Raw genomic sequence first — 12,918 nt, forward strand, 5'->3', positions numbered from 1 at the left:
GAGAAAAAAATGATCAAATCTTATTTACTTCCACTTCTCTAGAGCCTACACTAACTTGGCACAGCAGACGGCACCAAAAAAAAAAAAAAAAACTCTGTTAATTATTATTTTTATTAGTTCATAGGAACAAAGTGTAGTCTCTGTGGCTTCCACACACTGGGTGCTTTTCTGCCTGCACTTTTCTCCCTTCCTGGGATGTCCAATAGGATTAGAGAGATGAATGAGACTCAGTTGTTTCCCTCCAAGCTCTCTGCCTGGATCACCAAGAAGAAAAAATGGAAGGTTAGAGTATTGGCTAGGTGCCTGTGAATGGAGTCTCACTGTTCAGATACATAAATAAAATAAAATAGGGCTTGTATGTGTCTATATCAAGAATTTTCTCTGGTACATATTATTTTCCATTTAATAGGATTGACAACATTCTATTTAATAATTGGATAGATTTTCATAAAATGGAAAACAGAAAAAGAAGAGGGAAAAAGAGTAGGGGAAGAAAAATTTTACTGTGTAGACTGAGACATCTTTTAGAATTTCCATTTATTCATGCTTGAGTTTCTTGACCTAAGTTACACTTTAACCTCTCTGCCATATAATTGAGAGTACAATGACTGAATCTTTTATGGCGTTGTATTTCAACCATAAACTGGCGACTTCAATAATGATTCCAACTCTGATTAGAAAATCATGATTGAGCATTAAGTGCCAAAATTCTAGTGGATGAAGGATATGAGACTCAGACTTTTTCCCAGCCTCTGTCCCCTCCACCAGAGCTGAATTTTTTTTTTTTTTTTTTTTTTTTACCTTCTCTGGTTCAAAGTACCAAACAGAGGCAGAAGAATCTGTTCTTCTTTTTGGAATTTGTTGAGTTCATCAAAAATTAGTTGAATAAGGCCATGGTTTATAGGAGTCTTTGTGGCATGAGTATTGTGGTCACAGGCCTTTCTATGAGTAACAATTCATTTTGCAGAACACTTTAGAAATCTGAGACATGGAAACATTATTTCCTGTAGAAATGGAGATTTCACGTCGAGCTATCCTGGAATGATGACTATTATTACCTAGACTTCAGGGATACTTATGATTCTATACCTTGTGGTGCAGTGGTTATGCACTCAACTGCTAAACAAAAGGCAGGTGGTTTGAACTCACCAGCTGCTCCACAGGAGAAAGTTGTGACAATCTGCTTTCGTAAAGTCTACACCATTGGAAAGCATATGGGGTAGTTTCACTCTGTCTTATAGGGTCCCTGTGAGTTGGAATCAACTCAACAGCAATAGTTATACCTTGATAATAAGAGCGTGTGGTTGATTTTTCTACTGGGAAAGCAAATTTTAACAATTAGTAGAAAAAATGAATACACATTGATTGTCACAACTCAAACAACTATCCTTTATTCATATATCTTATAGAAATTCTCACTTGTGTGAATGGAGAGAGGCATAAGAATTTTCGTAGGATTGTCCTAATAAGAAATCGAAAAATAAAATGAAGTTCCTCCCCCAAGTAATACTATGCTTTATTTAAACTAGATTTTAACCAGATGAATGTGCTTCACAGAGAGACTTAAAACACAATGTTGTGATAAATGACATTTCAAGAACAATACTCATAATGTGATACTAGTTAAGTAAGTTTTTAAGAAAACTATTTAGGGATATGTAAATCAATGCTAACATTATGGAAATATTGTCAGGTAAATAACAAAAAAAAAATCAATGCTAACATTATGGAAATATTGTCAGGTAAATATTCCCCCTAAATTCATGTCAGTAGTTGCCTTTGGGGATGGATATTCTGGAGAATAGGATCAGCACGGATTGGAGAAAACTTAAATGTTAATGGGAATATTTTAAATTTCTATAAAGTATGAGTTCTGAAGCAAATATTATTAAACATTTACATATTTAATAGGGGTACTAGGTATTAATGACAATAATAATAGCTAACCTTAACGGAGCATTTACTAAGTGCATGGCAATACCCTAAGCAGTGATTCATACTTGCTGTATATTAGGATCACCAAGGGTCTCATGTATTGGGATTCTGATTTAAATATTTTAGTCTGTGGCTCCACCACATGTCTGTCAGTTTGTCATACTGTGGTGGCTTGTGTGTTGCTGTGATACTGGAAGCTTTGACACCAGTATTTCAAATAGCAGCAGGGTCACCCTTGGTGGACAGGTTTCAGTGGAGCTTCCAAACTAAGACAGACTAGGAGGAAAGATCTGGCAGTCTATGAATCTGGCAGTCTAATTCTGAAAAAATTGGCCAATGAAAACCCTATGAGTTGCAGCAGAACATTTTCTGATTCAGTGCCAGAAGATGAGCTCCTCAGGTTGGAAGGCAGTCCAAATTTGACTGGGGAAGGGCTGCTTTCTCAAAGTGGAACTGACCTTAATGATGGGGATGGAGTCAAGCTTTCCAGACCTTCATTTGCTGATGTAGCACAACTCAAAATGAGATGAAACAGCTGCAAATATCAATTAATAAGAGGAACGTGGAATGTATGAAGTATGAATCGAGGAAAATTGGAAGTTGTCAAAAAATAAATGGAACACATAAACATGGCTATCATAGGCATTAGTGAGCTGAAATGGAGTGGTATGGGCCATTCTGAATCAGACAATCATATGGTCTACTATGCTGAGAATGACAAATTGAAAAGGAATCATGTAGTATTCATCATCGAAAAGAACATTTGAAGATATATCCTGAAGTACAACACTGTCAGTGATAGGATAATATCCTTATGCCTACAAGGAACACCAGTTAATATGATTTGATTCAAATTTACACACCAACCACTAAGGCCCAAAGATGAAGAAATTGAAGATTTTTACCAACTTAAGCAGTCTGAAATTAATCTAATGCAATCAAGATGCAGTCATAATTACGGGATGCAAAAGTCATAACTGGAATGCAAAAGTTGGAAACAAAGAAGGATTGGTGGTTAGAAAATATAACGGCCTTGGTGATAGAAATGATGCTGAAGATCACGATAGAATTTTGCAAGACCAACAATTTCTTCATTGCAAATACTTTTTTTTCAACAACACAAAACAGCAACTAAACACATGGACCTCACCAGATAGAATACATAGGAATGAAACCAAGCACATCTGTGGAAAAACTCAATATCATCAGTCAAAACAAAGCCAGGGGCTGACTGTGGAACAGACCATCAGTTGATAACATGCAAGTTCAAGTTCAAGTTGAAGAAAATAAGAACAAGTCCATGATAGATAAAATAGATAGTTAAAGATCATCTAATTAGAGACCATCTCAAGAATAGATTTGAGGCAATAAACACTAATGACTGAACACCAGGCAAGTTGAGGAATGGCATCAAGGGCATCATGTATGAAGAAAGCAAAAGGTCATTAAAAAGGCAGGAAAGAAAGAAAAGACCAAAACGAATGTCCAAAGAGACTCTGAAACTTGCTCTTGAATGTCGAGTACCTAAGCAAAGAAAGAAATGATGAAGTAAAAGAGCTGAACAGAAGATTTCAAAGGGCAGGTTGAAAAGACAAAGTACTATAATGAAATGTGCGAAAGCCTGAAGATAGAGCACCAAAAGGGAAGAACGTGTTCAGCATTTCTCAAGCTATAAGAACTGAATAAAAAATTCAAGACTTGAATTGCAGTAGTGAATATTTCTATGGGGAAAATATTAAAGGACCCAGGAAGCATCAAAAGAAGATAGAAGGAATATATGGAGTCATTATACCAAAAAGAATTAGTCAGTGTTCAACCATTTCAAGAGGCAGCATATGATCAGGAACCAATGGTACCGAAGGAAAAAATCCAAGCTGCACTGAGGGCACTGGTGAAAACCAAGGCTCCAGGAATGGACAGAATATCAATTGAGATGTTTCAACAAACTGATGCAGTGCTAGAAGTACTCATTAGCCTATGTCAAGAAATATGCAAGACAGCTTTCTGGCCAACTGACTGGAAGAGATCCCTATTTATGCCTATTCCCAAGGAAGGTGATTCAACCGAATGTGGAAATTATAGAACGATATCAGTAATATCACACACAAGCAAAATTTTGCTGAAGATCATTCAAAAATGGCTGCAGCAGTGCATCAACAGGAAACTACCAGAAATTCAGGTTGGATGTGGTAGGATGTGGAACCAGGGATATTATTGCTGATGTCAGATGGATCCTGGCTGAAAGCAGAGAATACCAGAAGGATGTTTACCTGTGTTTTATTGACTATGCAAAGGCATTTGACTGTGCGGATCATACCAAATTATGGACAATACTGTGAAGAATGGGAATTACCGAATGCTTAACTGTGCTCAGGAGGAACCTTTACATAGATCAAGAGGCAGTTGTTCAGACAAAACAAGAGGATACTGAGTGGTTTAAAGTAAGGGAAGTTGTGCATCAGGGTTGTACCCTTTCACCATACCTATTCAATCTGTATGCTAAGCAAACACTCTGAGAAGCTGGACTATATGAAGAAGAATGGGGCTTCAGGATTGGAGGAAGACTCATTAAAAACCTGTGTTATGCAGATGACACACCTTGCTTGCTGAAAGTGAAGAGGACTTGAGGCACTTATTAATGAAATCAAAGACCACAGCCTTCAGTATGGATTATACCTCAATGTAAAGAAAACAAAAATCTTCACAAGTGGGCCAATAACCAACATCATGATAAATGGAGAAAAGGTTGAAGCTGTCAAGGATTTCGTTTTATTTGGATCTACAATCAACAGCCATGGAGCAGCAGTCAAGAAATCAAAAGACGCGTTGCATTGGGCAAATCTGCTGCAAAGAACCTCTCTAAAGTGTTGAAGAGCAAAGCTGTCGCCTTGAAGACTAAGGTGCATCTAACCCAAGCCATGGTATTTTCAATCGCATCATATGCATGTGAAAGCTGGACAATGAATAAGGAAGACCAAAGAAAAATTGATACCTTTGAATTGTGGAGTTGATGAAGAATATTGAATATACCATGGAGTGCCAAAAGAGGAACCAACCTGTCTTGGAAGAAGTACAACTAGAACGCTCCTTAGAAGCAAGAATGGAGAGGCTCCGGCTCACGTACTTTGGACATGTTATCAGGAGGGACTGGTCCCTGGACAAGGACATCACTTTTGGTAAAGTAAAAGGGTCAGCCAAAAAGGGAAAGACCTACACAATGAGATGAATTGACAAAGTGGCTCCAAAAATGAGCTCAAGTATAACACTGATCATGAGAATGGTGCACGACAGTGTAGTGTTTCGTTCTGTTGTACATGTGGTCTTTATGAGTCAGAGCCAACTCCATGGCACCTAACAACCAAAACAATGGCTAATGAATCGACTTGACAGCATCAGGTTAATGGCTAATGAATGGACCAGTGGTTAAAGAGCTTGGTTGCTAACCAAAAGTTTGGCAGTTTGCATCCACCACTTGCTCCTTGGAAATCATATGACACAATTCTACTCTGTCCTAGGGCACTAGGAGTTGGAATTGACTTGATGGCAACAGGGTTTCTTGGTTAATACCTAATGAAAAGAGATCTGGTTGCACAATGTTTAGGCATTCAGCTGCTAACCTAAAGGTTGGTGGTTCAAACACATCCAGTGTCTCCAAAGAAGAAAGACTTGATAATCTGCTTGTTAAACTATTATAGCCTAGAAAACTCAGAAGACAGTGCTCCTCTGTCCCATGGGGTCACTGTGAGTCCAAATCAACTTGACAGCACCTAACAACAGCAACAGTATTGGCTAATGAGATTGAGCAACTTTTCATGTTCTTGTTAGCCATTTTTGTATTGTAGTCTTTTGCCCATTTTATGATTGGGTTGTTTGTCTTTTTCTAGTTAAATGGTCAGTTCTTTTTATATTCTGGCCCTTAAGTCCTTGTCTGACACATGGTTTCTAAAAATTTTCTCCCAGTTTGTAGGTTATCTCTTCACTTAGTTTAATAAAGTCCTTTGATGTACAAAGGTTATTAATTTTGATGAGATCTCCTTTATCTATTTTGTGTTTTGTTAGTGTGCTTTTGTTGTCATAGCTAACAAACTGTTTTTGAAGACTAGGTCCTAAAGAATTATTCCTATGTTTTTTTCTAAGAGTTTTATGGTTTTAGGTCTAATTTTTAGATGTTAGAGCTATACTGAGCTAGTTTTCATATATGGTGTGAGATATGGGTCTAACTTCAACTTTTGCATGTGGAAATCCAGTTGTCCCAGCACCATTTATCAAAGAGACTATTCTTTCCCCATTTGATGGATTTAGTAACCTTCTCAAAGATTAATCAACCATAGATGTGCGTGCTTATCTCTGGGCTGTCAATGCTATTCCATTGGTCTATATGTCTATCATTATACTCGTACCAGACTGTTCTATTTACTGTAGCTTTAAAATAGGTTTTGAGACCAGGAAGTGCGAGTCCTCCTATTCTGTTCTTTTTTAATATTTTTGTGGCTGTTTTGGGCCCTTTGCAGTTCTATATAAAATTTAGGACTGGCTTTTCCACTTCTTCAAAGAAAAATGTTGGAATGTTGATGGGTAGCACATTCAATCTATAGATTTTTTTAGGTAGTATTGCCATCTTGAAAATATTAAGTCTTCTGATTCATGAGCATGGAATGCCCTTCCATTTATTTGGATGGTCTTTAATTTCTTTTAGTAATGTTTATAGTTTTTGGTACATAAGTCTTTTACCTCTATAGTTAAATTTGTTCCTAGGCATTTTATTCTTTTAGATGCAATTGTAGATAGATAGAATTGTTTCCTTAATTTCCTTTCAGATCATTTGTTCCTGGTGTATAAAAACATAACTGTGTTTTCTGTGATAACCTCATATCCTTCCACTTTCCTGAATTCATATATTGTGGATTGTTTGGAGTACAAAAAGTTCAGAGTTTACAAATATATGACTGATGGACAACTCCTATTTGCCCTTTAATGTTATGTAAATCTTCTCTCACTTTGAAACAATCAAACCAACGCCTATGCAAAAAATTCATTACAATCACTTTCACTTATGCACATGCATCTTTTAAACCATGGAAAAGCTTTGAACCATTTATTGCACTAAAGTAAATCTAAATAAGAACTGTATGCACATGTTCTGACTTACCTACAAATTCGTTTTAAAGATCTACTTAGGAACTGATCTCATTTGTAACCTGGGGACCATCTGTATTCTATCTATAGAAAAGCTAGCTGCAAAAAGAGATAGCTTTACTTCTTCCTTCCCCATTTGGATTTTTTTGTTTTGTTTTTCCTTTTTCTTGCCTAATTGATCTAGTTAGAACTTGTGGGACCATACTGAATAGCAATGGTGTGGGGCAGGGGGTGAGGGGCTTTGAATTTTGTCAAAAGCCTTTTCCGCCTTGAATGTCATGATTATCTGTCTCTTTTCCTTTGTTCTGTTGATGTCGTGTATTATGCTGACTGATTGTCTAATGTTGAAACCACTTTGCATTCCTGGGATAAATCCCATTTGATCATGGTGTATTATGCTTTTAACACACTGATGGATTCAGTTTGCTAGAATTTTGTTGGGGATTTTAGTATCTATATTTATCACAGATATTGGTCTGTAGTTTGTTTTTTTTTTTGTGTGTGTGTGGGGTCTTTGTCTGGTTTTGTTACCAGGGTGATGCTAGCCTCATAGAATTAGTTAGGGAGAGTTCTGTCCTCTTGCAGTTTCCGGACATTTTAAGAAGGATTGGCATCTTTTGTTCTGTAAATGCTTGGTGGGATTCCCCAGTGAAGCTGTCTGGTCCTGGACTTTTCTGTCTTGGGAGGTTTTTGATATCGCTTTGGTATCTTCACATGTTATGTCTGTTGAAGTCTTGTCTTTCTTCTACACTTAATGATTTTACTGTCTTTATAAATTTGTTATCTGTGAATGTCTTTGATCCTCTAACACTCTTCAACATTTTTTAGCTGAGTGGCTCTAAAGTGGGTTTGTATAGAAAAGGGTGAATAGCACAGAAATCAATGAGGAAAGAGTTCTAGGAAGAATAATTTTACCACAATTGAGAAGAGTTGCTGAAGGGGGTGTATGTCTTAAGTGTGAATGCTTTACTTGTGAATTTCCTGAATTCAAATATAGACAAAGGGCTGGGTGACTATGTTCTTGTTTCCTTTTACCAACATTTCTTTACTTTCTCAAAGGTGTCTCTGCAAAATGGACCCACAGAATCTAACACGTGTATCTGAATTTGTACTCTTGGGCCTCTCAAAAGATCCAGAACTGCAGTCCCTACTCTTTGGACTGTTCTTGTCCATGTACCTGCTTGCTCTGCTTGGAAACCTGCTCCTTATCCTGGCTGTGAGCTCTGACCTCCACCTTCACACCCCCATGTACTTCTTCCTCTCCAACCTGTCCTTGGCTGACATTGGTTTCACCTCTGTCACAATCCCAAAGATGCTTATGGATATCAATACACACCACAGAATCATCTCCTATGGCGACTGCCTGATACAGTTGTCTTTTTTCATATTTTTTGGATGTATGGACAATCTTCTCCTGGGGGTGATGGCCTATGATCGGTTTGTGGCCATCTGTCACCCGCTTCACTATCCAATCATCATGAATCCCAACCTCTGTGGCTTGATGGTTTTAGTGTCTTTTTTTCTCAGCCTTTCGGACTCCCAGCTGCACTGCTTGATGGTGTCACAACTTACCTTCTGCATGGAAATGGAAATTCCTCATTTCTTCTGTGATCCTTCGCAACTACTCAACCTTGTCTGTTCTAGTGCCACCACCAAAAAAATACTAGTGTATATTATTGGTGCCATCCTTGCAGGTGTTCCAGTTTCAGCGGTCCTTTTCTCTTATACACGAATTTTTTCCTCCATTCTGAGAGTTCCATCATCAAGTGGGAAGTATAAAGCCGTTTCCACCTGTGGCTCTCACCTGTCAGTCGTTTGCTTATTTTATGGCACAGCTATTGGCGTGTACCTGAGTTCAGCTGTCTCACCTTCTCTCAGGAGTGGTGCAGTGGCCACAGTGATGTACTCCGTGGTCACCCCCATGCTGAACCCCTTCATCTACAGCCTGAGGAACAGGGATATCAAGAAGGCCCTGCAGAGGCTCCTCAGCAGACCAGCACAATGTCAGTAACTGTGTTACTTTTTGGTCTGTGGATTATAATAGGCAGAAAACCAAACATGGAGCTTGAAAGCATGCTCCTTTGGTCACATAATTTTTGTAACTCTCATTGTTTTCATTCCCCTTGATGTTTCATATCAGAATATTGATTATTTGGTCCATTTGTGGGGAGATTAGGGATGTTTTGAAATTTGTGGTACATGGTAATATACACCCAATTGAGTCCTATAACCCCTACGGAGCCTTCTGTATTTGTCATCTATGACACAGACATCCTGGTGAAATGCACAATTTTCTTTAATAAAAATTGCAATCTACAACCTTTTCCAAAGTTCATAACTAATGTCCATACAAGATCTGTATCTATCTTATTTATTTATACAGTTTAAGTGTAAGAATGTTTGTTACTAGTCCTCAGACTTGGCTTCATATTGGAATCATCTGGTGAACTTTAAAGACACTCTTGCCTGAGTTGTACCACCAGGGATCATGATTTTTTAGATTGAAGTGTGTGGTGAGATTTTTTTCAAAGTACCTCCAGATGTACCAGTGGGCAGCCAAGGCTAGAGACTATCTAAATAAGACCATTGTTCAAAAATGACTAATATGCCTTGGGTCCTTTATTCCTCATGAGGAGATGCTGAAGATCTGAAAGCAATCAGAGCTCACAATGGGGAAGGTATGAAAGAACTTCAGGCAATGGGATTTTTCTCAATGTTCCTGGAAATAGTTCTTCAAAAATCTTCTCCTTCCATATCATAGAGCTTGTCATACGTGCTGGATATTAAGCTCTTGTGTCTCTGCTCCAAACTCACCTTTCTATGTACTATTGGTGATGCCAGAGTAGAAGTCATCCCATCTCTGCTCTGATTTCCATCTGACTTTCTTGCAGTGTTCTTCCAATGTTTTCCTGTGAAGATAAGCAACCCAATAATCCAACCTTTTCACTATACTTCTTGTTCTTTGGCATGATCACTACCTCCTGTAGGTAATAGCTCAGCGTTATTTCTTTTTTTTTCCTTTTATGCCTTTCAGTCTTTCTATACCTATTTACCTAATTATCTATATTAAACAATTTTCATTAAAATTAGTAGTTTTTTTTTTCTTCTTAATTGAGCCTGGACTAATGAATTGTAACGTGAAGAATCAAGGTATGTTATCATGTGTCTGAAATAGTCATTGCTGTTGTTGTTAGGTGCCATGGAATCAGTTGCAAATCATAGTGACCCTGTGGACAACAAAGTGAAACACTTCCTGGTCCTGTGCTATACTCATAATCCTTGCTGTTTTTGAGTCCATTATTGTAGCCACAGTGTCAATACATCTGGTCGAGGGTCTTCTTTTTCTATGACCCCTTGCTTTACCAAGCATGATATTCTTTTCCAGAGATACAAAATAGAGTAAACAACCGATCGAAAGAAGCACTAATGGAGAAAGATAGTCCAGGAACAGAAGCTCAAAGAGATAAGGACATTTCTTTAGAGCTGACAGAGAAGGAAAGCCTTCCCCTAGAGCTGGCACACTGAATTCAGATTCTAGCCTCCTAAAGTGTGAGAAAATATATTTCTGTTTGTTAAAGTCTCCTACTGTGGTATTTCTGTTTTGCACCACTAGATAAGCAAGACAGTAATATTAGTGGAGCATTTACTAAGTGTCTGGCCATATTATAAGTCCATGGTTATCAACCTGGCTGTACTTCAGGATGACCAAGGGATTCACAGGTAGAGAATCTGATTTGATTTGTTCTATTTTTTTTTTTTTTAGGCTATATCCAGCTCATCAGTATGTTTAGGGTAAATTAGGATTGAGAACCACTGGTCTAAACCCTTCGTAATTATTATTTCATTTAGTATCTCACAATTCTATAAGATAGATTCAATTAATAACATTTTACAGATGTACAAACCATCGAAATGTTAGTCATATTATTCCACTATTTTTACCTGTACATTTTCCCAAATTAGATCAAATTGGACCTGCCAAGAGAATGAAAAACTGAGTTGTCTTCAAGGAGCTGGTATTAGTAGAACTACAATCTCCCTGTCAGGAAGGATTGACTTACAAAAGCTCTTCATAGCTGGGCATAAGTTGGCTGGTTTAGAATCTCCCTGTTTTTAAATCCTTGAACTCTAACTAAAAGAAGTGGATTTGATGAGGCCCCATTCACAAATGATTAGGATTAGAAACATATTTAAGCATTTTTACAAAGCCATTAAAGTTTCCAGGTGGCACAAGCAGTTTTTGATCAGCTGCTAAGCTAAAGGTCGGTGGTTTGAACTTACCCAGTGGTTCCGCAGAAGAAAAGTCTGTAAAGGTTATAGCCAAGAAAATCCAATGAAGCTGTTCTACTCTGTTCAATGTGGAGTTGTCATAAATTGAAATCAATAAGAGGGCAATGGGTTTGGTTTTACCAATCTGTTGCAGATAGAGACAAAAAAGAAGCAAATTCAACACCAGACGTTTTTCTGAGATTTTATAATGTTGATACAAATAATTCTGCAAAAAAATGGAAAAGGGAAACGGAGAGTTTCTTAAAAGATAATTATTGTCTAATCGTTGGTGGCATTGTACACTAATGCCACATTTGGAATCTACAATGATGAATGATTTTTCATACTTAACAAAAATTTATTTCTCAAAATTTGATGCTCACTGCAGCCAAGGTTAGAATTTATATTTGAAAAGTCTTTTAAAAGACAACTCATATATTTGAGTGAGCACTTCTCTCCAAGGAAGATGGTTGTCAGAAAACCAAAGAATGACAAAAATTCATGAAGATAATTGGCATATAAAAATGGTCTCTGATTATGAATATTTTATATTAATTTAGAATTCAGCAAATACGGTTCTATCTCTTATTAGGTCTTTATTGTGTCCTATCTCTTGTTGTGTTTTCAATCTCCTAGTATACATGCAAAAGTTGGACAATGAATACAGAAGACAGAAGAAGAATTGATGCCTTTGAATTGTGGTGTTGGTGAAGAATATTGAATATACCATGGACTGCCAAAAGAACGAACAAATCTGTCTCAGAAGAAGCACAACCAGAATGCTCCTTAGAAGCAAGGATGGCAAGGCTTTGTCTCACATGCTTTGGACATATTGTCAGTAGGAATCAGTCCCTGGGGAAGGACATCATACTTGGTAAAATGGAGGGTCAACAAAAGGAGGAAGACCCTCAATGAGATGTATTGACTCAGTGGCTGCAACAGTGGGCTCAAGCATAACAACAATTGTGAGGATGGCGCAGAACCGGGGAGTGTTTTGCTCTGTTGTACTTAAGGTCCTTATGTGCAATAACAACAGACTTGATGGCACCTAACAACAACAACATCTCTTATTGGGTCCAGGGCTCCTCAAGAACTGGGAAAGGAGTTCCCCACCACCACCCCCCCCCCCACAGCACCCTCACCTAGACTCAGAAAGCTTGAGAAGGTGAGCAATTTGTGTGACAGGGTTAATTCAAGGTGGGGAGACTCAACTGTGAGCAGGGCATTGAAGCCTGTAGGAGGCCTTCCTTAGTAGGCTGGAATTAAATGGGGCAGGGGTGTGGGTCTGGCCTTCTGCATCATGCAGCAGCTGGCCACAATCTAGGGATGGGCCTGAGAAGTCTGTCCAACAACACGCCAGAACCAAAGCCCCTTTCTGCCGGGTTTCATTTCCAGAATCAGGGTGAAATTCCTTATTTATTATCGCCTATGCCTTTCTTTTTTTTTTTTTATGCCTTTCTTTAGGAAACCCTAGTGGTGTAGTGGTTAAGTGCTACAGCTGCTAACCAAAGGGTCAGCAGTTCAAATTCACCAGGAGCTCCTTGCAAACTCTATGGGGCAGTTCTACTCCATCCTATA

The 12,918-nt window shown here is 38.1% G+C and overlaps 1 protein-coding gene across 1 annotated transcript; it reads left to right on the top strand.

Moving 5' to 3' along the window:
- Window positions 1-8,140: 8,140 nt before the first annotated feature.
- Window positions 8,141-9,082, top strand: LOC126071123 (olfactory receptor 7E24-like). The gene has a single exon (XM_049875396.1). The coding sequence runs from the start codon at window positions 8,144-8,146 to the stop codon at window positions 9,080-9,082; it is 939 nt and encodes a 312-aa protein (XP_049731353.1). The 5' UTR covers window positions 8,141-8,143.
- The last annotated feature ends 3,836 nt before the right edge of the window (window positions 9,083-12,918 follow it).

The sequence above is a fragment of the Elephas maximus genome, chromosome 3 (genome assembly GCF_024166365.1).
Source record: "Elephas maximus indicus isolate mEleMax1 chromosome 3, mEleMax1 primary haplotype, whole genome shotgun sequence".
In the NCBI taxonomy this organism is placed as follows: Eukaryota; Metazoa; Chordata; class Mammalia; order Proboscidea; family Elephantidae; genus Elephas; species Elephas maximus.